The following is a 24,058-nucleotide window of genomic DNA, read 5'->3' as shown; positions in this document are numbered from 1 at the left end:
CCATCCGTATGTGACTACTGGAAAAACCATAGGTTAGATAGCATCACCGATTCAATGGGCGTGAATCTGAGCAAACTCCAAGAGATAGTGGAGGACAGAGGAACCTGGTGTGCTACAGTCCATAGGGTCACAGAGTCAGACCCGACTTAGCGACTGAACAACAGCAATGGGCCTTAACAAGATAAAGGAACAGTGGTCTAGGGAACAGAGCAGATTAAACTGGCTCCCTCAGGGCTCGAACTTCCAACTTGGCCTGCCTGGCCAATTTTTAGAATCCTGGAGTAGAGAGCACCCCTCTGTTTTCAGATAAGAATCAGGCATCCAGTGAGGGCAGAGCCTTGTCCAGAATCACATAAGAAGGAAGTGACAGGACCAGTGCAAGACCGCATGGACTCCAGCCTCCAGGCCCCTGCCCAGTCTGCTGTACCAGCTCCCTTCCCCCTCATCTGCACCCAGAAGCCACCACTGTCCTATTGTCTTAGTGGGTCAGAGCTTGGCTGATGAGATGCTGAGCGGCTTGTAGAACCCCAGACTCCTGTAGCGTGCGGCAGGGACTGCCCCGAGCTTGACTGATCAAGTCTAACCACAGCCCGGAAACCGGCCCAGCATCTTCCCGAAATCCTTGTGTAGGTGGGCGCCAAGCCTGCACGGACGAGCAGGTCTGCCGAGGTGCTGCTAATTACTGCCCTGAGCAGCCCCAGCCACTCCCTCCCACTGCCACCCATATCTGCTGGCAGAGGCTTGCCTGGCATTGCAAAGGATGCTGTGGCCCTGTCAGCCTCCCTCTGGAACAATGGAGTGACTCTGTGCCACCATTCCTGTGCCACGGGTCCCCCTGGTATTCTGGTTAAGGCTCTAAACCTTATTCATTCCGAGTTTTATTTATTTATTTATTTTAATCTCAGTTTTATTTATTTATTTATTTATTTACTTTACATTGTATTGGTTTTGCCATACATTGACATGAATCCGCTATGGGTGTACATGTGTTCCCCATCCTGAACCCACCTCCCACTTCCCTCCCCATCCCATCCCTCTGGGTCATTCCAGTGCACCAGTCCCGAGCACCCTGTATCATGCATCAAACCTGGACTGGTGATTCATTTCACATATGTAATTTACATGTTTCAATGCCATTCTCCCAAATCATCCCACCCTCACCCTCTCCCACAGAGTCCAAAAGACTGTTCTATATATCTGTGTCTCTTTGCTGTCTCACATACAGAGTTATCGTTACCATCTTTCTAAATTCCATATATATGCGTTAGTATGCTGTATTGGTGTTTTTCTTCCTGGTTTACTTCACTCTGTATAATAGGCTCCAGTTTCATCCACCTCATTTGAATGAATCAATTAGAACTGATTCAAATGCATTCTTTTTAATGGCTGAGTAATACTCCATTGTGTATATGTACCACAGCTTTCTTTATCCATTCGTCTGCTGATGGACATCTAGGTTGCTTCCATGTCCTGGCTATTATAAACAGTGCTGCAATGAACATTGGGGTACATGTGTCTCTTTCAATTCTGGTTTCCTCAGTGTGTATGCCCAGCAGTGGGATTGCTGGGTCATATGGCAGTTCTATTTCCAGTTTTTTAAGGAGTCTCCACACTGTTCTCCATAGTGGCTGTACTAGTTTGCATTCCCACCAACAGTGTAAGAGGGTTCTCTTTTCTCCACACCCTCTCCAGCATTTATTGCTTGTAGACTTTTGGATCGCAGTCATTCTGACTGGCGTGAAATGGTACCTCATTGTGGTTTTGATTTGCATTTCTCTGATAATGAGTGATGTTGAGCATCTTTTCATATGTTTGTTAGCCATCTGTATGTCTCCTTTGGAGAAATGTGTTTAGTTCTTTGGCCCACTTTTTGATTGGGTCGTTTATTTTTCTGAAGTTGAGCTGCAGGAGTTGCTTCATTCCGGGTTTTTAAATGCATAATACAAAACAATTGGATTTCAAAGGAAGCCAATGGTATTAAAATATAAACACACACGTATTAAATCAGATTCCACATATAGTGACGTTATTTTTTGTTACTGTGTTAAATAAAAAGATCTAGCAGCAGCCATAAAGACTGCTAAGACTACTGCAGTCTGGTACGTTCATAAATGAAGGAAGCATTGCATTTCTATAAGAGATGAAGGAACATTAAGATGTTATTTTTTTCCCCCATCCAAGTCCATGGATCTCCAGATTGGACACTTAACTGTGTAGAAGTCTTCTTCCCACATTATCTCATGTAATCTTCCCAACACACTGTTGGAAATGGAGATTCAAGGATGGGCCATGGCCAGTGAGCCAGCAGGGCCCCAGCTTCATGTAAGAGCATGTCCATGCTCTTCATGGGCCTGACTGCTGCCTCCCTGCATTGGGCAGCCATAGGCTGCCCGCTCATGGGCTTCGAGGAGCAGTTCTGAATCACGAGCTTGACTGTGTTCTATGGGGAGGGGTGATTGTAAAGGTGGGTCCTGAACCTTCTGCATGTGGAGCCAAAAATTGTTTACATCTCCTGGACCCGAGGGGACTGGGTGGGGGGCGGGGTTCCTGCTGCAGTCCCTTGCCCTACAAGAATGGACCAGGGAGCCCCCTGTTCAGAGGACTGGGCTTAGTCTCTGAGAAAGGCAAACTTACGTGATGGATTTAGCTCATTTTTGCTCAATAAACCTTTCCTGTGGTGGTTGCTCGGAGAAGGCAATGGCACCCCACTCCAGTACTCCTGCCTGGAAAATCCCATGGACCGAGGAGCCTGGTAGGCTGCAGTCCATGGGGTCGCTAAGAGTTGGATACGACTGAGCGACTTCACTTTCACTTTTCACTTTCATGCATTGGAGAAGGAAATGGCCACCCACTCCAGTGTTCTTGCCTGGAGAATCCCAGGGATGGGGGAGCCTGGTGAGCTGCCGTCTATGGGGTCGCACAGAGTTGGACACGACTCAAGTGACTTAGCAGTAGCAGCAGTGGTGGTTGCTGGGGCTGGAGAAGTTTGTCTGACCTGGTTCCAGCTCCCAGGGAGCCCAGGAACTGAAGGGCCTTCTGATGGAAGGAGTCTGCTGGGGGAGGCAGATACCAATGCGACAGCTGTGGACACACAGGGCTTAGAGGGAGCAGGGCCCCCAGCTGAGAAGGTCCGGAACTAGAATGCAGTCTCCAGACTCTCCATCTGTTCTCTTTTCCTCCTCCCAGGCTGCCTCAGCACCAGAGTAAGGACAGTGGCAAGGGATTCCCAGCTTCCCAGAGAGCCCAGACATTTAGGCAGTGCAGCCTGGGGCTCCACCCGCTCTGGTCCTGGTGCCCCTCAACAGAGTTAGGGCTTTGACAGCAGCTAGGTTTCCAGGCTGCTCAGATCCTAACCTGAACCTCACAACCCTGCCCAGGCCCACCTGGAGTATCTATCTAGCCTCTGAAGGCACTTGGATACCCTGTGGAGTCTAGGGGGCTTGTGACCCTTTTTCTAGGCCTAAGAAAGGAGACCAGGGGCAAACCACTCAACAAGGTGAGTGACTGTGTAAGTGGCCCTAACTTAAACATTGCCATTTAACAAGCTGCCTCAAGTACTTCACAGCTGGCCTTTAACAGGGTTTTGTTGACTCCAGATACTTAGAGCCCCATCTTCCCCATCTATGGTGTCACACTCCTATGGTGGTCCTGAAAACCCGGACACCTGGCCACTCTGTGTTTACTACCGGTCCCAAGATAGTTGTACCATTTTTAGCTCCCTTGGCAAGAGGCTAGCTTAGGAGCTTAGAATGGGACTGGGTTGCAGATGACAAGGGATCACCATTTTCCTGCCCTTTGGCTCGTGGAGTGTGTGTCTGGCCCTCCCCTGTCCCTCGAGAAACTGGAGGGAACTGAGCATGGTGGGAAGAAGAGAGCATGGAATCTCAGACCTGGCAGCCCGGGAGTGCCTGTGACCAGTGCAGCACCCAACAGAGAGGGACCTGCAACCAGGGTTGGCTTCCCTTCCAGCAGTGGAGGGGATGCTGGCCAGAGATCATCCTTCTCCTAAGCATGAGTACCTGATGCCCCTGGCCTTGTGCTAAGTGACAGGGGGCAAAGATGTGCCCCACCCCCAATGTAGAGAATTCAGAGGTGAAAGATCCATGTAGGAGGATGGCATGATGTTGGAGATGAGGTCTGAGCTTTGCTTTGATGCCTTGGTAAAAATCGGAAAGACGGAAGCCCTGATGAGGGCTTTCTGTGCCAGGTTATTCAGTCTTATGGCCAGCAGGCCCAGAATAAAGGGACCCCTAGAAGCTGGCCCCAGCAGTCTTCAAGTGTGCTGCTGGGGGTTTTGAGAGAGAGGCTGATGGGCTCTGGGCTTTGGTCGGGGACTGCCTGGTGCTCAGTTATGTGGGAAGGGGGCCAGCCCGCCTGCTGGGGCTGGAATCCCACTCTCTTGGGTCCCTCCAGTGGCAGTCTGGGCCTTCTAGTTTGGGGTAAATTCCTAAAGCCTGGTACAGATTTTGGACTTAACAGTCAGGCTTGAGTTTGAATCCTGGCTCTGCCTCTATCCTGGCAGGTGACCTTGGACTAGTTCCCTCCCCCTAGAGCCTCAGTGTTCTTATCTCTAAAATGGGGTAAAAGTCACCCTGCCTCACTCTCAAGACAGTGATTCAGCCCAAGTCCTGAGATACAGAGGCACTTGGCAGGTCCCTCCCCTCATCCACAGTCACTCTGGTGGGCACTCAGGTGGGGAGAACACGCAAGGAGGGGCAGAAAGGACAGCTGTAAGGCTCTGAGTTAACATCCATCACCTATGGTGCTGCTGCCCAGACAGCATGGAGCCCAAGTGCCTCTTGATGCTAGGACAGCCCATCAGAACGTAGAAGATGAGGCTCATGTCCCGGTGAGCCTGCTCCTCTCAGGAACATCTTCACCCCCCTCCCCACCTCGGCCTCCCCATGGCCCTCTGCCCAGGGCCCCAGCTGTGCCTAGCTTAGGGCCACAGTAAACGCTCAGTCACCTAGTGACCCTATGTCCAGAGGGTACTAAAGCCCATGTCGGGAGCACAGGCCTGACCCGGGACCATCTGCCTTTCCCCAGGAGTGGCCTGCAGCGTCATCCTCATGTACACATTCTGCACCGATTGCTGGCTCATTGCCGTGCTCTACTTCACCTGGCTGGTGTTTGACTGGAACACACCCAAGAAAGGTAGGAGCACGGGTCACCCTGCCTGACCCCCGCCCTCGGGACACTCCCTCCTGCACAAGCTGAAGTTCCTCGTTGTGGGTACTGCCCCTTCTTGAGTTAGCACCTACTGCGTGAATAGTGTTGGGCTAAGCCTGGGCATGGTTCTGAAGGCAGGGGAGTCTCTAAGGTCACCATCATGCTTCTCTCCGGAGCTCACACTCAGTGCCGGGTGTCCATAACGTGAGGGAATGAACATGGAAAGGGGTTTGGAGGGGGAGAATGCTGCCTAGGGTGCTGGTCACCTAGCTCAGGGGTCCACACTGGCTCTGCGTGAACGTCACCCTCCCCCACTCCTACTCCTTCTCAACACTGTGTTCTGTTCCCTGGAAGGTGGCAGGAGGTCACAGTGGGTCCGAAACTGGGCTGTGTGGCGCTACTTTCGAGACTACTTTCCCATTCAGGTAAAAACTTGCAGGTGTTATCTTGGGAGGGTGGGAATGGATGGGAAGTCTGAAGTCAAGCCTTAACTTACCCATGCACAGCGATCATGTGTGCAGGGTTGAACAAGGTGACATCTCCCACTATGAGCATCTGTCGATATTCTACCCTACTTTATGCAGGATTTGAGGCAATTTAAGATACATACATATAATTCTGTACCAGGTAAAAAGAAAAATCAAGACTTGGAGGAAAACATACTAGTAATTCATCCATAAGTGTCAACAGAGTTGCAGTGATTGAACTTCATGATCACCTCTGAGCCTCCTAGCAGCCAAGGCAAAAAGGGAAGCATGCTAGTTATTGATCCCCATTTTCAGAAAGAAAGAAGCTTCTTTGTTCCTTGGCTAAACAAGACTTCTTCTAGCATTTGGATCTAAAAGCTGTTTCAGACACTGAGACCCTGGGCGATGTAAGGAGCAGGAATAATAGTAGACACTATGGCTGTTGCTTGTCTGCTTTCAGTGAATATTAAAGTCATAACTTAAAATGGAAGTGACTGGGAATTCCCTGGTGGTCCAGTGGTTAGGACTCAGCACTTTTACTGTTATGCCCCAGTTTATTCCCTGGTCGAGGAACTAACATCCTGCAAACTGCATGATGGAGCCAAAAAATATAAAAAAGGAAGTGATTTATCAAGACAATACTAAGGTAGTCCAAGTTTATCTGGTCTGAACCAAGATTAGCAATAGGTGTGAGGGGCTTTCTTTCCTTCTGAAGGTCTTACGAAATTTCACCTCTCTCAGCCAGTCGTGGGTGGGTCACCAGGGGTCCTGGTCATGGGAATAAGGGGCCAGAAAATTTGGTGTGCAGTGAATGAAGAGTGAGAGTCTCACTGCTGAAGTGCTTGGGAAAGGCTTCTGAAGGTGCTGCTCCTTGAACCCCATCCTGAAGAGAAGCAGCACTGAAGGGGCAGGGAAAATCATGAGAACACAGCACCTGAGCTTGAGCAAGAAGCCTGGGATGGGGAGGATGGGGAGAAGGTGGAGGGGAAGGGAGGACTTCTATTCACTGGGAGCCTTCTCAGGGGCAGCGCCTTCCCCAAGGTGTCTCCTTTAACTCTCGCTGCACCCTGTATGGCGGGTATTCATTTTATCCCATTTTTACAGAAGAGGAAACTGAAGGTCAGAGAGCAGCACAGCTGAATGAGGCTAACAGGGAACTGAGCCAAGACTCCAGCTGTTGTCTTGGTTCAAGTCTGGACACTTCCCACCACAGCACACTACCCTCCTATGCAGCAGAACTCTGGGAGATACGCTTGGACAAATCCTCGCGCTTCCCTCAGGCTTGGAGGACAGAGGCAGGAGAAGCAGCCCAGTCTGACCCTGGGTGAAGCTGAGGTTGTCTCCTCACAGACAACCAGTTTAGACTAAGTTGATCTCTGGGTATCCTTCCTCCTGTGCCACTGGCTGTTCCCACACTGGTCTTCTGAGCATCTGTCTTCTCTGGGGCCAAAGTCAAGGTCCTGACAAGATAAAAAGTGGCTTGGTCTGGCTTTCAGTGCCATTCTTTCAGGCCCCTTGCCGGTGGTCTGCAAGCCAGGTTGGTAGGGCCGGGGCATCCAGGCCCTGGTGCACGTGGGTGATGCTGGTGGATGGTGGAGAACTCTGGCAGAATCCTGAAGGCTTTCCCTGCAGGGGAGAGACCTGTCTAGGCAGCTCGCCCGGCACCCCAGCCCTGGCACATCCCAGGTGCTGAGGTAACCCGGCAGAAATCAGTGGAGTCTGAAGAATGGAGAAAGCGTGTGTGAATGTGGGAGTGTGCATGACACAGGGTGGTGTGTGTTTGCTGTTGTGAGTCAGCGATTGAGGCATCCTGGCCTGCTGCCTGGGGGAGGTGGTCAGGTAACCCTGCATTTTTGTGCTGCACTCAGTATTGTAGGGGTGGCACCCCGGGCTGGCTCCCTCTGCCCATCCCAGCCTGGGCCCGGTTTCCACGGGACCTTTGGGGTCAGGGTCCCTGCTCCTCCCTTTTCTGGACCCCGTCTCTCTGGCCGCAAGGAAACCAAGGCTGTTGTTGCTAGGAGGATGTTGCCTCATAGGACCCAACCCTCTCATTTTGAAGGTGAGGAAACTGAGTCCCACAGAGGGGCAAGGACTGGTCCAAGTTGCGCAGTGACTCCGTGCCGGGGCTAGTGTTAGAACCCGGGCCCCACGCTCTTTCCCACTGAACTCCTACTGCCTCTTGCTCTGGGAGAGATGCAGTCCAGGTGTGCCCCACTTCACGGGGCTCCCTCCCTCTGCTGTGCCGTTGGGGATCCGGGTTGAGGTCCTGCCCTGTCCCTCTGCTCTCTGGCCTCTGTTAGTGCACTGTAGTCCCTGTGCACTGCTGGGCTCTGCTGGGCCTGGGGATGCATGTGCCTGGTCCCTGCCCTTGCCCTTCTGATGGATCCTGCTGGGCTTTGTCGCTTTCGGCACATGGGACTATGAGCACGCTTTCTCAAGCCCACTAAGCCTCGTTATCCTTATCTGTAAAATGGAGCTGTTCACATGCCAGAAAAGTGGTAAATTATGGTTCATTGTGAGGGATTATGGACTCTTTCTCTCTGCTGGGGCTCTTTCCTTGGGGGCCCCAGAGTAGCCTGCCCCCCAGGAAACCTCTTCAAGGCTGATAGCTCCCTCCATCCAGAACAGGATGACCTGATGACTGTTGGTCAGAGCTGGGACAGACAGGTACCCTTTCCCACTGATCTCTACCCTCCCAGAAGAACCAAAACAAAACCCATGTCCCTTGTCTCACCTCTGTTCCAAGAAGTCTGCTGGGGGTTGGCTCCACATGGCCCAGGTGAGCTGGCCCTGGGAGGGGCCCTAGGTCCTGCCAGAACCAAAGCCAGGCTGAGCCTGAGGTCTCATGCCTCATCCTGGGCTCTGCCCTTGCCTGATGGTGGTCTTGGCAGAGTCCCTGACCCTCGGGACCTCAGGCTCCTCTTCTGTGCAGGGAGGTTTGGCCTTTGTGAACTGATGTCAGGATTGATGGAGTCGTGTATGACCCTTCTGTTCCACACCCTTTTCCTGGCCTCTTGCCAATGGTTGGGGCATGCTCTCTAACTGTGCCCACCCACCTATACCTCCCCACACCCTTGTCGGTGAAGGTCTTTGCCACCAGAGCTGCTCAGCTGGCCCAAAAAACATCCTTTCTCCCAGCAGAGGTGGGGCTTATGTGTTCACTGCCAGCCACCAGGACCACTGGCTACCTGGAAGAGGAGTGGGCAGTGCCTGGTGATGGGCAGGGGCTTTGGAGAAGAGACTAGGAAAGACTGTCTGAGCTTACAGTCACTTATCTGTCCATCTGCCTGATTTCACAGATGGACCTACTGAGGCCCAAAGAGGAGGAACTGTCCCAAGGTGCGAGGCTAGTATAGAAACCAAGGCAGTGTCTGCCTCAGGGCCCGTGTTCTCATTCCTTCGTTCCTCTGCCCCAGTGCCCTGCTACGTGAGCTTAGGCGAGTCTCTGCTCCTCTCTGGTTCTGAGTTTCTTCCTCTATAAGGTGCCAGGCTGGGACAAAGCTATCTGACCACTGTGCCTGCCAGGGAGAGACAGGGTGTGAGGAGTGACTTGCAGGCTTGTGTCGGCCAGCAGGCCTGGCCTGGCCAGCGCTTGGGGCTGAGACTTTGCCATTGGAAACAGTCAGGAGACACGAGATCAGGTGCATCAACAGAGCCTTCATCAGCATTGCCCTTCCTCCTCCCCCCGAGGGGACACTCTGTCCACCCAAGGGGAGGAGTGTGGCACGAAGTCAGATCAAAGCCATATCAGGTGCCTGCACTTTTCTGGGTGCTGCACCGGGAACAAAGAACCTGCACTCTGCCGCAGGACACCTCATTTAACCAGATAGAGGCTTGGGGTGCAGGGAGGAAATGATTTAAGGGACCAGCTAGGGTTCCGCCAAGTGGCCCATCTGTAGCTCAGGACCAGGGAAAGCACAGCTGGGTGGCCAAGTCTAGAGGTAGGGAAGGATCCGCTGTGAGCTCCCCGGGGAGCAGCAGCTCCTTTCTCTGGGCCTCAGTCTACCCCACGATTGAAGGAGTGGCCCAGATCAGGGCTCTTCCCGCCCACGCTGTCCAGCAGGTTCCTGGGCCTGGCCCTCAGCTCAGGAGCAGGTTTCCATCCCAGTACTGGCTGCCTCCGCTCTCACCTCCATGCCTTCCTCCTCTATGGAGACTGGCATGAGGTGCTTTTTCATTCTGGCTTTCCCGAAAGCTAAAGTGGTGGGCGCAGCTGCTCTCAGGGGCAAAACCCCAGAACCACCGCCTTGTGCAGCTCGTGTCAAACTGCATCCCCACCGGCTGTGGATGCAGCTGCTGCTGCTCCCCTTTTATGTGGTGGGCAGCTGGAGATCACTTGGGGTTTTGAGCAGTTTTAATCTGCTCAACAAAGGCAACGAAGGAGGAAAGAGTACGAGTGTCCCGAGCATCCGAGCACACAGCACAGGGGTTCTGGCTCACGCTGACATGTCCTGCTAGTTGCAGAGCTGGGAGGTGTGCCAGCTACCTTCACTCCCATCCCCTTCTGGCCTCCATTGCCTGCAGGTTCAGGTTTCAGTTTCCTGGAGACCAGTCACCAGCACCCCACCCCCTCAAGTTGAGCACGAGGTCCTTCCCTAGGCCAGGCAGTTCCCAAATCCAACGCCATAGAAGCCCCGGCCCTTGCTCTTCTGCTGGTAGCGGGGGACTCTGCTTCCAGCTGGCCCCAGCGCAGGGCAGGGGGAGCCTTGAGGCCCTGCTGGTAGGAATGTTACCAGCAGCCTGTCTCCAGAGGCAGGGCAGCCCACCAGACCAAAGTGGTCCTACCCTCTGACCCAGGAGCTGTATTTCTAGAAGTTTGTCTTAAGAATGCAAACAGACATGAAGACAAAAATAAGATATCTATGGAAGCATTATTTCTGAGGGAAACTATAGAAGCTTTTCAAAGCTTTTTATCAGTGTAGGCTGGATAACAATCCTATTCATGTAGCACAGCTGTGAGAAGACATGTTACTGAGGGATTCTCATAAGAAAAAAATAGCTTTGACATGCTTGGGAGGTAGTTATATAAAAGTCATACCAACCATATGACCTCAGTTTGGGGATTTTTAAAAAAGAACATGTGTATTTGAGTAGGAAAAAAACTCAACATGTCAGAGTGGTTTATCTGGAGGGAAGTATGACAGGTTTTTTATTTTCTTCTGACTTTCCTGTATTTTTAAAATTCTCTGATTATTCAGTATTTTTCTAGTTGGGAAAAAAGTGATGTTTTCTGAGCAGAATGCCCATCCTCTCCATCCCGCCCAGCACCTTCCACCGCCTTGGTGTTCCCTGTAGTGCTGGGTGGGTGCCTCTTGGTGCTCAGGGATTAGGGCAACTTAGCACCGCCCACTCCACTGTCCAGGCCGCCAGCCCCAGGGCGGGGGGTGGGCCCGAGGAAGCCAGTCCTCGAGACCATCCCAGGACAGCTTTGTGGATAGCACCTCAGGTCAGCCACCCCAGCTGCACAGCTGACCTCCCCACCCCCACTGTGGCTGGCACCAGGGCTGTGACTCGTCCTTGTCCTTCCTGCATCGGAGCCTGACCTGAGTTTGGCTGCCTGGGAGGAAGTTTCTGTTCAGGCCAGATGCTCTGTCCCTTCTCTGGCCAAAGTTAGGGACTTGGACTTTACCCCGATGGGAGCTGGACATCCCTGTTTATCTGAGAGTGACAGAGATTTCACTGGGCTTTTAGAGCAGTCACTCTGGCTGTGGTGAGGGGGCTGGGCCCAGAGGGAGGGAATGCAGGAGGCTGGCAGAGTGCAATTAGAGGACTTGGTGTGTTTGGCTGGAAAAACGGGGAATGAAGAAGTGTCTTACTCCCTTCCCAGGGACTCGAAGTCCAATGGTGACTTTCAAGTCCCCAGCACTGAGGCCCAGTGACGAGAGTCTGAGGTCTAGGGGGCGTCACTCCAGTCCTTCAGACCCAGACTCCGGGGAGCAGGGCACGCCCAGTGCTTCCCTCACCTCTGGGTGTTCCCCGGTACCCCTTCCTGGCCAGTTTGCTCTGACCCAAGGTCTTCCCTGCAGCTGGTGAAGACACACAACTTACTGACCAGCAGGAACTACATCTTTGGGTACCATCCCCATGGCATCATGGGCCTGGGTGCCTTCTGCAACTTCAGCACAGAGGCCACAGAAGTAAGCAAGAAGTTCCCTGGCATAAGGCCCTATCTGGCCACGCTGGCCGGCAACTTCCGGATGCCAGTGCTGCGGGAGTACCTGATGTCTGGAGGTGAGAATCCACCTCTGAGTGCCCCTGTCTGAGCCTCTCCATTGGCCAGGAAGCCAATCCACTGTGCTCTAGTGCCTGGTCCTGTGAGATGTGGCCAGCCACGACCTGGTGTGTCAGGGCTGAGCGAGAGAACTGTTCATATGATCTTCTGGATTCAACTAGCATAACGTCATCCCTAGGAAACCTTCTCTGACCCCTTTTTCTGGGCATCCCCAGGCCCTGTGCTGCCCTTTGCACAATCTGATCATTGTCCATGACTCTCATGTTCTATCCACCTTGATCCCCACCAGCCTGACTTACTGGGGTTTCCTGGCACCACTCAGCAGAGTTAGGACCTCAGGGAACATTTGCCAAATGAATGCATTCCCTAAACAACCCTGTGTCATCCCCATTTTACAGATAAGTAAGCTGAGGCTCAGAAAATAGAATGACTTACGTGGGGCTGTTCTTCTAAGTGGCTGGGCTAGGTCTGGGAACCAAATCCAGGGCTCTGTCTATATTTGACCACGTGCAGAAGGTAGGAAGTCCATCCCTGACTGTGTGTCCCCCCTCCACTCCCCAGGCATCTGCCCAGTGAACCGGGACACCATAGACTACTTGCTTTCAAAGAATGGGAGTGGCAATGCCATCATCATCGTGGTGGGGGGCGCGGCTGAATCCCTGAGCTCCATGCCCGGCAAGAATGCAGTCACCCTGCGCAATCGCAAGGGCTTTGTGAAACTGGCCCTGCGCCATGGGTGAGTGCGTCTCAGAACACGTGTATGCACACACATGCCCACACCCCAGCCACAGCTCTGCTCAGCCCAGGTCAGCAGCTCCTTGGCTCCTGGAGGCAGGACCCAGATTCTAGGAAGGCAGAGAAGGGAGTTAACCATCCGTGGAGAAGGGGATGTTGGAGACCAGAGGTTCAGGCCAAGGGCGGCTGGGTGGACAAAAATGCAACCTGAGTCTCCTGGGCCCCAGCAGGTGGGGTGAAAGGCCCATCAGGCCCAGAGGCAGCATTGTGTGCCCTATGCCAAAGCCTGTCACACAGCTCGGAGAGCGGAAGGCCAGGAAGGAGAATGGTGTGTGGCTGGAAATATCAAGGAAGGCCTCTTGGAGCAGTAACCCTGAACACAGGCAGAGAGGAGCAGGGCAGCTTGGGTTTCTGTGACCTTTTCTAGAAAACCAGGGGCACATTCTGTGTAGCCACCTGTTCAGCACATTTCATTAGAGCACATTTACTTCTACCGCCCTGTTGGATCCTGCAGAATTCTGCAGGAATGCCATCCCCATTTTCCATTTCAGAAAATCGAGTGAGGCTAAGGGGCCTGGTCAGGGCCACGTTGTAAAACCCTGACATGATCCCTACCGGCCAACAGGGGCAGGGGGCCTGCCCTCATTTGGCCCTGGGGGGACATGTGGTCTGGGGTCCCCCAGGTGACTCTTGTACAGCCCTGAGGGAGGGCAGTTTGGCTGGTGTCTGGGGCCTCTGGGGCTGCCAGGAGGGACGGAAGCCAGTGATTGGGCCAAGACAGACCCTGGCCTCTCTCTTCCAGAGCCGACCTGGTTCCCACCTACTCCTTTGGGGAGAATGAGGTGTACAAGCAGGTGATCTTTGAGGAGGGCTCCTGGGGCCGGTGGGTGCAGAAGAAGTTCCAGAAGTACATTGGCTTTGCTCCATGCATCTTCCATGGTCGAGGCCTCTTCTCCTCTGACACCTGGGGGCTGGTGCCCTACTCCAAGCCCATCACCACTGTCGGTAAGCTCCCCTAAACTCGGGTGCCACAGCTAGTTTAGTGACAGAGTTAGGATTCAAATCCAGGCCCCTGGCTCTGATGTCCATGCTCTAAACCATGAGGACGTGGACCTGTTTGGGTGCTGATAGTAGTGATGGGTGTGGGTGGGAGATGGGGCATAGTTCCATTACCATGAACCAAGCTGTCTGGATGAGAAAGCAGGACTCAGCAGTTCTGTGTTTGCAGATCATGAGTCTATCAGGGAAGACCCCCTTACAGTAAAGACCCGACAGGGGGTGAGAGATGGATGTGCTCTGGAGGGTCCTAGTGGATCTCAGGGAGGAGTGACTCTTACACTCTTGGCCGAATAGGAATTATCCAGAAAAAAAGAAGAGGAAGAGGCTTTTTGTCAGAAACAATAGCCTAAATGAAGTTCTCACAGCAGGATCGCATAGATTTTTGAGGAACAGAAGGAAGTCAATATGACTGGAGCAGAAGTCTATGAGAAGTGGAGCAAAAAACTGGCTCCACCTCACCCCCAGCCATGCTGTGTTGCTTTTATATGAGACAATTTAGAGGATTCCAAGGAATTATCTATTGTAGGAGTGTGTGTGTGTCTGTTAATGGTTCACAATCCAGAACTCACACAAGAGCATGGAGGCCACAAGCCATGGACTTCAGAGGCCAAAGCTCACGTAAATACTTTGAGTTGTTATCAGGGCCAGAAGTTTTGCTTTGTACTTTTTTCAAAGAGATCAACTTCCTGCATTTTAAATCCCATGACCCAGACTCACCCTTGACTCTTGTTATACACCATACCAGGTCTGATGTCTGTGAGACAGCAGGAACATTTCCATGTACAGGGTGGCTAGAGAAGGATAGGGTCTGGTGCCCAGGGTGAAGGAGTTTGCTTTTCACCTTAAGAATGGAAAATTGCTTGAGGGTTTGGGGGAAGGGAGATTCAGATTTGCATTTTAACGTGATCCTTCAGTTCAGTTCAGTCACTCAGTCATGTCCGACTCTGCATGATCCTTGGGACTCCTGAATAGAAAAGGAGTTATAAAAGGCCTGTTTGCTCAGTCGTGTCCATCTCTGTGACCCCATGGACTGTAGCCAACCAGGCTCATCTGTCCATGGAATTTTCCAGGCAAGAATACTGGAATGGGTTGCCATTTCCTTCTCCAGGGAATCTTCCCGACCCAGGGATCAAACCCACGTCTCCTGCATCTCCTGCATTGGCAGGCACATTCTTTACCAGCTGAGCCACCAGGGAAGCCCTAGAAAAAAGAGTTAGAAGGGACAAAAATGGAATACACAAGACCAGTCCAGAGTCTTTTGTAGTAGCAGTTGGCTTGGACAGAGGGAATAGCAGCAGAGATGGAAGAGAAGTGCATGAACTTGGAAGAAATTTCAGAAATAGCATTGATAGGACTTCAGGATGAGCTGGGTACAGAGAGGAAGCAGGAGGATGACAAAAAATAAAATTACGCATGGATTTGTGAAAGTGGTCCCTTTCTCCTGCCCTTAGCACAGTTCTCATAGCATATCGCATTATTGCACAGAATCCTCAGCAAAGCCCTGTAAGGAAGGGTCCCCCTGTGATCAGTGAGGAAACTAAGGCTCAGAGAGGCAGTGACGTGCCCAGAGCAGGCAAAAGCAAAGCCATTCCTGGATCCCACACCTCTCACGGGAGCTCCCAACTAAGTACTGCGAGCAGTGAGCGCAGCTGGACTTGATCCCACCTGCTGCTTAGTGGCTAGGTGGCCTTGGGCAGGTCCCTTCCCATCACCCTGGGCCCCAGTCTTCTTACCTTTGAAAGGGACAGCCTGAAACAGAGCACTTCCAGCACAGTTCCTGGCGCGTGGCTGGCTCGTAGCACAAGGTCACCGCCAAGAGCATCACGGTGAATGCCCAGGGAGGGTGGGCCAAACGGCACTGACTGACCAGAGGCCTCTGCCCTCCCTGCAGTGGGCGAGCCCATTACCATCCCCAGGCTGGAGCGCCCGACGCAGCAGGACATCGACCTGTACCACGCCATGTACGTGCAAGCCCTGGTGAAGCTCTTCGACCAGCATAAGACCAAGTTCGGCCTCCCGGAGACCGAGGTCCTGGAGGTGAACTGAGCCTGTCTGCAGGGGCCAGCTTCTGGGAGGAACCATCTGCAAATCGTTTTCTACCAAGTTCTCAAGTGCTTTTTGTTCTGTAAATTTGGAAGCGTCATGGGTGTCTGTGGGTTATTTAAAAGAAATTATAATAATTTTGTTAAACCGTTACAATGTTAGGTCTTTTTTAAGAAGGAGAAAGGGAATATTTCAAGCTCTCTCAGTTCCAGTTTGTCCTGTTCCAGGTGGGCGCTGCCACATCTGGGCCTTTATGGTTTCACAACCCCTCTTCTCTCCTCCCCCAAATTACAGAGAAAATTCAGTCCTGGTTAACTGGGGAAGAAGGACAGTCATTAGTGACTCGGGCCAGTTAGATTATTTGCCCTTTGGCCCTGAGGGATGAGGGGCAGAAGCCTCCTCTAATACAAACATCTCTATGCCCAGCTACCCAAGGCTTGACTGCAGGACTAAACCCTCTTGCCAAGGAAAGACACAGAGGAAATAGGTGTTCCCATGTTGAAGAGTGCAGGGATAAGCACCTGGAATATTCAAGCTTGATTCTCCTTTCTGCCACCCCCCATGGCCCCAGTCTCTGAAATCTGAGCCTGGACTGGCCTCCAAAGAGAGGATCAGGGTGGCAGTGTTCCTGTGCTGGAGAATGGAGCTGTCCAGATGAACCATCTCTTGGGTTATCAAGCCCCATCATGTTCTGGTTGGAGTGACTGGTTTTCCTCAGGGGGCTGATGACACGGACCCAGCACAGACCCTGCCTTGGCCTGCCAGTGGCCTCGCTTTGCTTAACCCACATCCTCAGCAGTGGATGCGAGGAAGGGGTCCCCTTTCCTGTTTACAGAGGGGCCTGAGCAGTAGACTGGTACCAGAACAGAAGTTCCCCGAACCCAAACCTCATATATTTGTGCCTTTTCTGAGAGGGGGGCCAGGGGGGACAGCTAGTACTCTGTGTACTCTGCTTTCTCTTGATGAGATCATTATACCATGTCAGACTTTCGTATATTCCTAAATGGATAAATGAAAACAAGTGTCCTCTATGAGTTATTGTTAGGGTCACATCAGCATCTTGCTGCTGATGATTGGGGAGACCACTGCCCGAGCTGGGCTGCCTGCTAAGCCCTCTCCCACTTTCTCCTTCAGCCCACATGGCCCTTTGTATATTAATTATCAATTGCTGTGTAATAAATTACTCCAAAACTTGGTGGCTGCAAACAACATTGTCTACAGTTTCTAAGGGTCAGTAGTCAAGGTACAGCCTAACTGGGTCTGCTTCAGGGTCTCATACAAGGCTGCAGTCATCCCAAGGCTCATCCTGGGGAGGATCCACTTCCAAGGTCATTCTTTTGACGGCTGGTGGGATTCACTTCTCACTGGCTTTGACCGGAGGCCATTCCCAGTTCCTTGCCACATGGGCCTTTTGATAGAGTAGCTCACAGCATGGCAGCTGGCTGCATCAGAGAGAGTAAGCAAGAAGAACCAGAGTGCAAACAGAAACATCAGTTCAGTTCAGTTCAGTCGCTCAGTTGTGTCTGACTCTTTGAAACCCCATGGACTGCAGCACACCAGGTTTTCCTGTCCATCACCAACTCCCAGAGCTTACTCAAACTCATGTCCATCGCGTCGGTGATGCCGTCCAACCATCTCATCCTCTGTCATCTCCTTTTCCTCCCACCTTCAATCTTTCCCAGCATCAGGGTCTTTTCCAATGAGTCGGTTCTTCACATCAGGTGGCCAAAGTATTAGAGTTTCAGCTTCAGCATCATAGAAACCATAGTCTTCTATAATCTAATCTCAGCAGTGACAACCTATCACTTTTGCCATATTCTTCTTTAGATGGAAGTCACTACGTCCAGCTCATACTCATGAGGATTACACAACACAGTGAACACCACGGGGCAGGGCTCACCAGAGCCCCCTTCACAGCTGCCTTCCTCCCCTGGGAAAGGCTATTCTCCTGCCGTAAGGTCCTGGAGTAGCTGAGCTAGGAAGGTCCATATGGATCACTCAACCATGCTCCTTGCTTCTGGCCTCGTTGTACCACAACTAGGGCCTGGCCTGCTGGCATCTAGTGATTTCATGCCACACCTGGATCGCACAAGATGCTGGCTCTCTGTTCTAATTCCATTCAGTTCAATGAGTACCAGATACTTTGAAATCTTTCCCACTTGAGCTAAGGGAACTTCCCATTTTCCACTGCCTAACACCTGTCCTGGGGCTTCCCGGATGGCGCTAATAAAGAACCTGCCTGTCAATGCAGGAGACGTGGGTTTGATCCCTGGGTCTGGAAGGTCCCCTGTAGGAGGGACTGGAAGCCCACTCTAGTATCCTTGCCTGGAGAATCCCAGGCACAAAGGAGCCTGGCAGTTTAGGGTCCATAGGGTCGCACAGAGTCTGACACGACTGAAGCGACTTGGCATGCACACATGCAATGCCTATCCCAACATTTACCTCAGGGACCATTTCTCTTTGCCAGAAGCTGTGAGCTTGGGAGCAGAAACAAACGCTGGAAACAGCTAAGGATACTCAGAGTGGTCAGAGCTGTGACAGAAAGGCCCCTAGTCCAACCCTGGTGGTCCTTGGTGAGCTGGGGCCCCAGCCTGAGCTGGGACTTAATGGGTGACTGGAAATTTGCTAGGAAGGGCAAAGTGGCCAAGTGCAGACCAGAGAGGCTGCTGATCTGGACCACCTAGAGGTGACGGTAGGGAGGTTTGCAAGGGGCTTCTTATGGAAGGGCAGGGAACTGGCTTCTCCGGAGTGTTTCCGTGGGGAGGCAGGCAGGGCAGAGAGGAGGTATCCTGGAGGGGCCAACAGAGACTGGATTCTGTGGCTCCAGGCAGGTCTTAGGCCTCAGGACACTGAGCCTGGGTTAGAGAACACACATTTCCTTTAGGATCGGGAAAAGGCCTGTTTTCTGATGCATCTCCCATACCAGCCCCAGCCTGAGGCTAGCCATGACCCTCAGCATTTGGCTTCAGATGAAGCTGCTGCTGCAAGTCGCTTCAGTCGTGTCCGACTCTGTGCGACTCCATAGACGGCAGCCCACCAGGCTCCCCCGTCCCTGGGATTCTCCAGGCAAGAACACTGGAGTGGGTTGCCATTTCCTTCTCCAATGCATGAAAGTGAAAAGTGAAAGTGAAGTCGCTCAGTCGTGTTTGACTCTTAGCGACCCCATGGACTGCAGCCTACCAGGCTCCTCCACCTATGGGATTTTCTAGGCAAGAGTACTGGAGTGGGTTGCCATTGCCTTCTCCATCAGACTAAGCTAGGCTACCCCTATAAACACAGCCCAGTATTCTCAGCATTAATTTTGTGAAGATTAAATACCTACTCTGCATCAAGAAACTCCACCATCTCTACTTAAGAACACGAGCAATAAGGAGGCTGCAAATGTTGGAGGGGCCATCTTCACCTGGGGCAACGTTTGGTCAGCCCTCCATATCCATGGATCCTGCATCTACAGATATGTAGGGCCAACTGTATTACTGTATTTTTTATGAAGGATTTGAGTATCCTCAAATGTTATTCATTTGGGGGAGGGATTGGAATAGGGGTGGCAGATCCTATCATCAATCCCCTGCAAATAGCAAGGGTGTCTGTCTAGCAGTTACCTGTGCAGAGCAGAGGCTAGCCTCACGCTAAGCTGTGTGTGGGGTACTCTAGGTAAATGCTATGAACATTGCCTTGGGCTGTTACCTTAAGAGAGAGAGCTGGAATCTCCTTTTCCAGAAGACCCACTGCCTATGGACGGCGGGAGTGGGGCTGTCGTCTCAGTTGTTCAGTTGCTCAGTCGTGTCCGACTCTTTGCGACTTCATGGACTGCAGCACGCCAGGCTTCCCTGTCCTTCACCAGCTCCTGGAGTTTGCTCAAACTCAAGTCCATTGAGCCGGTGATGCCCTCTGCCTGAAGGTCAATTCCAAAGTTCTGCTTGTTGTTCCCAGATATGGCCACTAGGGGGCACTGAGGCTAGGTCTGAGACAAACACCGCCCAACTTCCTTCCTTCCTTTTTGAATTTTGACACATCCCCCGGTTGGAGCTAGAAGCCAGAGATAAGTAAAATCACACTCTCAAAAGCTCAGAGATAGCAATTTAGCATTCATCATGAGCAATTCCTCCTAATCTGAGAAACTAGGACCAGAGAGGCCAACAGACTTGCTCCTTATCACTCAGCAAATAAACATTTGCAAAATGCCTCCCCGTAGGAAATAAACAGCTTCCACATTCAATGTCCCCTGTACTTAGGTGCTTGTAATATAATAAGAGAGGCAAAGACATATGTGAAGCACTTATCTTTTAAAAAACCTTTGCCTCTTTTTATTTTCCCTGTCTAGGTTCTAGATATCTGTATTGCCCACTATCAGCAGAAACAGCCTCTGGACCTAGTGAGCTCTCCTCCCCCTTCCCTACCCCATTCCAATGCTGCCTGCTGATGCTGAAGGTGACATTTTTGTCTCTCAAACCATCCCTTCCTTTTTCCTCCTTAAAGACGTACACGAATGAGAGCAGTACCCACCCTGTGACAGTGCCCTTACCAGCTGCATTATCATGTCACTTAACCTTTCTGAACCTCAGCTTCCTCATCTGTAAATGGGAATAATCTGTATTCCTGAATAAGTGAGATAATTTGTATCTAAATATATGATACATAAGTAAAAAGTATTCATGCTGCTCCCTCAACAGGAAATAATAGCTCTGGTTGTCATCATCACACCCTTACTGGGTCTCCCAAACCTATTAAACTGAACTCTTTGTTTCCAGGCCTCTCTCCACGTCACTGTTCCTGCAGCAAAGTGGCCAGCCTTCCTTATTTTTGTTTTTAATAAAAGCTTTTTTGAGATATAATTCACATATCATAAAACCCATCCTTTTCACAAAGTTGTGCATCAAACACCGCTCTAATTTCAGAAAAATTTGATCACCACCAAAAGAAACCCCATAATAATTAGCAGTCACTCCTTGCTACCCTCCTGTCAGCCCCTGGCCAATGACTACTCACTAACATACTGTCTGTCTATATGAATTTGCTACTTGGAACATTTTATGTCAATGGAATTATTCAGTAGGTAGCCTTTCGTGTCTGACTTCCTTGATTTAGCTTAATGTTTTCGAGGTACATCTGTGATGCAGCATGTTTCATGAATCAGATGTACCACTTGTCCTTTGGAGCATGAAAGTTAATGTATCTAGGGTTTTTTTCTGTTTATTTTTGGTTTTGTTTTTTCTAGTGTGTGCATTTGTATCAAAGAAGCCACGGCCTAATCTAAGATTACAAAGGTTTACTTCTATGTTTTCTTCTAAACATTTTAGAGTCCTTAGCTGTTATATTTAGATCTCTGATCTATTTTGAGTTGATTTTTGTGTATGGTTGAGGTAGGGTCCCACTTCATTTTTGGCATGGGGATATCCGGTTATCCTGGGACTGCTTGATAGAAAGACCATTCTTTCCTCATAAAACTGTCTTGGCACTTTTGTCCAAAATCAATTGATCATAAATGTAAGGGTTTATTTCTGGATTCTCAGTTCTATTCCACTCATCTATATTTCTTTATTTACTCTAGTAGCACACTGTCTTAATTAGCTTTGTAATAAATTTTGGAATCAGGAAATTTGAGTCCTACCTTTGATCTTTTTTAGATTGTTCTGATTATTCTTGCATTTCTATATGAATTTGGAAAGTGAAAATGTTAGTTGCTCAGTCCTGACTCTTTGCAACCTGATGGACTGTATAGCCTGCCAGGCTCCTCTGCCCATGGGATTTTCCAGGCAAGAATACTGGAGTGAGTTGCCATTCCCTTCTTCAAGGGATCTTCTTGACCCAGGGATCGAACCTTCGTCTCGTGTGTTGCAGTCAGATTCTTTACCTTCTGAGCCACCTGGGAAGCCCACATGAATTTTTGGATCAGCTTATTAATGTCTGCAAAAAATGCAGCCAGGATTTTGATAGCGATTGCCTTTGAAGGGACAGATCAAGTTGGTGAATGTTGCCATTTTAACAATATTAAATGTTCTGGATGTTTTCCTATTCATTTAGGTTTTCTCTAGCTTCTTTTAATGGTGTTTGCAGTTTTCTTAAAATCTGTTTTGTAGTTTGTATTAGTTTGTATTAGTATTGTATTAGTATTGTATTGTATTGTATTGTATTAGTTTGTAGTTTGTATTAGTATAAAATAGCCCCAGGTCTCTTTTGGTTATTATTTGCATGGAATATCTTTTATCCTTTCCCTTTCAACCTGTCTGTGTCTTTAAATACGAATTGTGCTTTTGTAGACATAATAATGTTGGACTTTTTAAAATACATACTTCTACTTTTTGCCTTCTGGAATGTTAATTACATTTAATGTAATTACTAAGGTAGGATTTACATCTGTCATTTTGCTGTTTTCACTCTTCTATTCCTGCCTTCTTTTGTGTTAAATATATATTTTCTAATACATTATTTTAATTCTCTTGTCTCTTTTACTGTATATTTTTGAGTTATTTTCTTAGTGGTTACTCTGGAGATTACAATTAACATCTTAATTTAAAACAATCTAGTTTAGATTAATACCAACTTAATTTCTCCATCTTTTGGGCAGGCTGGCCTGAGAGAAAAGAGGGACAGACCTTACATAGGAATGGTGTGGTGGGTTAAATACTGGCTCACAAAAGAATATGGACATGCCCTATTCCCTGGAATTTCTGAATATGACTTTATTTGGAAAAAAATCTTTGCAGATATAAGGATCTCAAGATGAGATAATCTTGGATTATCTAAAAGCGTTCTCAATCCTATGAGAAGTGTCTTTAAAAGTAAAAGAAAGAGGAGACACAGGGAAAAGGGGAGAGGCCATGTGATGGAAGCAGAGACTGGAGTTAAGCAGCTGTAAGCCGAGGAACACCTGGAGCCACCACAAGCCGGAGGAGGTGAGAGACTGTTGTCCTGAGGGAGTAGCCCTTCCAGCACCTCGGTTTTGAATTTCCAGGCTCCAGACCTGTGAGAGAATAAATTTTTGCTGTTTTAAGCTAGCCAGTTTATGGTTTAAACTAACACAGTGAACTTTAATGAATTAGAGGTGGCGCGCCATGGATGGCAGAGTCTGGTCTTCTCATCAGTAAAACATTCCACTTTTCTTTACATGAAGTGGGCTGCAACTGACACTTTTTTCTAATACTTCTGAGAAGGTGGAAGAAATTCTCACTTAACAGATTATAACGGGGTCACTAAGAGGAGAAAAATAGGATCTTCCCCCACCCCCTTATAGGCTTCCCTGGTAGCTCAGCTGGTAAAGAATCTGCCTGCAATACAGGAGACCCCAATTTGATTCCTGGGTCAGGAAGATCCCCTGGAGAAGGGATAGACTACCCACTCCAGTATTCTTGGGCTTCCCTTGTGGCTCAGCTGGTAAAGACCTGGGTCTGATCCCTGGGTTGGGACGATCCCCTGGAGAGGAGAATGGCTACCCACTCCAGTATTCTAGCCTGAGAATTCCATGGACTATTTAGTCCATGGGGTCACAAAGGGTTGGACATGACTGAGTGACTTTCACTTTTCAGTTTTCTACACCCTTGTTTGGAGAAGGCAATGGCACCCCACTCCAGTACTCTTGCCTGGAAAATCCCATGGACGGAGGAGCCTGGTAGGCTGCAGTCCATGGGGTCGCAAAGAGTTGGACACGACTGAGCGACTTCACTTTCACTTTTCACTTTCATGCATTGGAGAAGGAAATGGCAACCCACTCCAGTGTTCTTGCCTGGAGAATCCCAGGGACAGGGGAGCCTGCTGGGCTGCCATCTCTGGGGTTGCACAGAGTCGGACACGACTGAAGTGACTTAGCAGCAGCAGCAGCAGCACACCCTTGTGTGGGCAGAGATGTTCAAGCTGGTTTTAGCAAAGGCAGAGGAACCAGAGATCAAATTGCCAACATCCTCTGGATGGTGCTGGGTGTTTGTTATGATCAGTGCGTTTTCTTGGCAAAACTCTATTAGCCTTTGCCCTGTTTCATTCCGTACTCCAAGGCCAAATTTGCCTGTTACTCCAGGTGTTTTTTGACTTCCTACTTTTGCATTCCAGTCCCCTATGCAAAGAGTCAGACACGACTGAGCAACTGATCTGATCTGATCTGATAATGAAAAGGACATCTTTTTTGGGTGTTAGTTCTAAAAGGTCTTGTAGGTCTTCATAGCAGAGAAGGTAATGGCACCCTACTCCAGTACTCTTGCCTGGAAGATCCCATGGATGGAGCAGCCTGGAAGGCTGCAGTCCACGGGGTCGCTAAGAGTCGGACATGACTAAGTGACTTCACTTTCACTTTTCACTTTCCTGCATTGGAGAAGGAAATGGCAACCCACTCCAGTGTTCTTGCCTGGAGAATCCCAGGGAC

General features: G+C 50.3%; 1 protein-coding gene across 1 annotated transcript in view; it reads left to right on the top strand.

Moving 5' to 3' along the window:
- The window catches only part of DGAT2 (diacylglycerol O-acyltransferase 2), a 38,548-nt gene extending 16,398 nt beyond the window's left edge, over positions 1-22,150 (top strand). Inside the window, exons 3-8 of the mRNA XM_005902498.3 lie at positions 5,047-5,154; positions 5,524-5,594; positions 11,663-11,867; positions 12,430-12,604; positions 13,406-13,608; positions 15,554-22,150. Of these exons, the coding sequence (XP_005902560.1) occupies positions 5,047-5,154; positions 5,524-5,594; positions 11,663-11,867; positions 12,430-12,604; positions 13,406-13,608; positions 15,554-15,708 (917 nt within the window). The 3' untranslated portion in view covers positions 15,709-22,150. The remainder of the gene's footprint in view (positions 1-5,046; positions 5,155-5,523; positions 5,595-11,662; positions 11,868-12,429; positions 12,605-13,405; positions 13,609-15,553) is intronic.
- Positions 22,151-24,058: the final 1,908 nt, after the last annotated feature.

This window comes from Bos mutus, chromosome 15 (assembly GCF_027580195.1).
Source record: "Bos mutus isolate GX-2022 chromosome 15, NWIPB_WYAK_1.1, whole genome shotgun sequence".
NCBI lineage: Eukaryota > Metazoa > Chordata > Mammalia > Artiodactyla > Bovidae > Bos > Bos mutus.
Note: the sequence above shows the minus strand (reverse complement) of the source record. Positions and strands in the feature narration are given on the sequence as shown.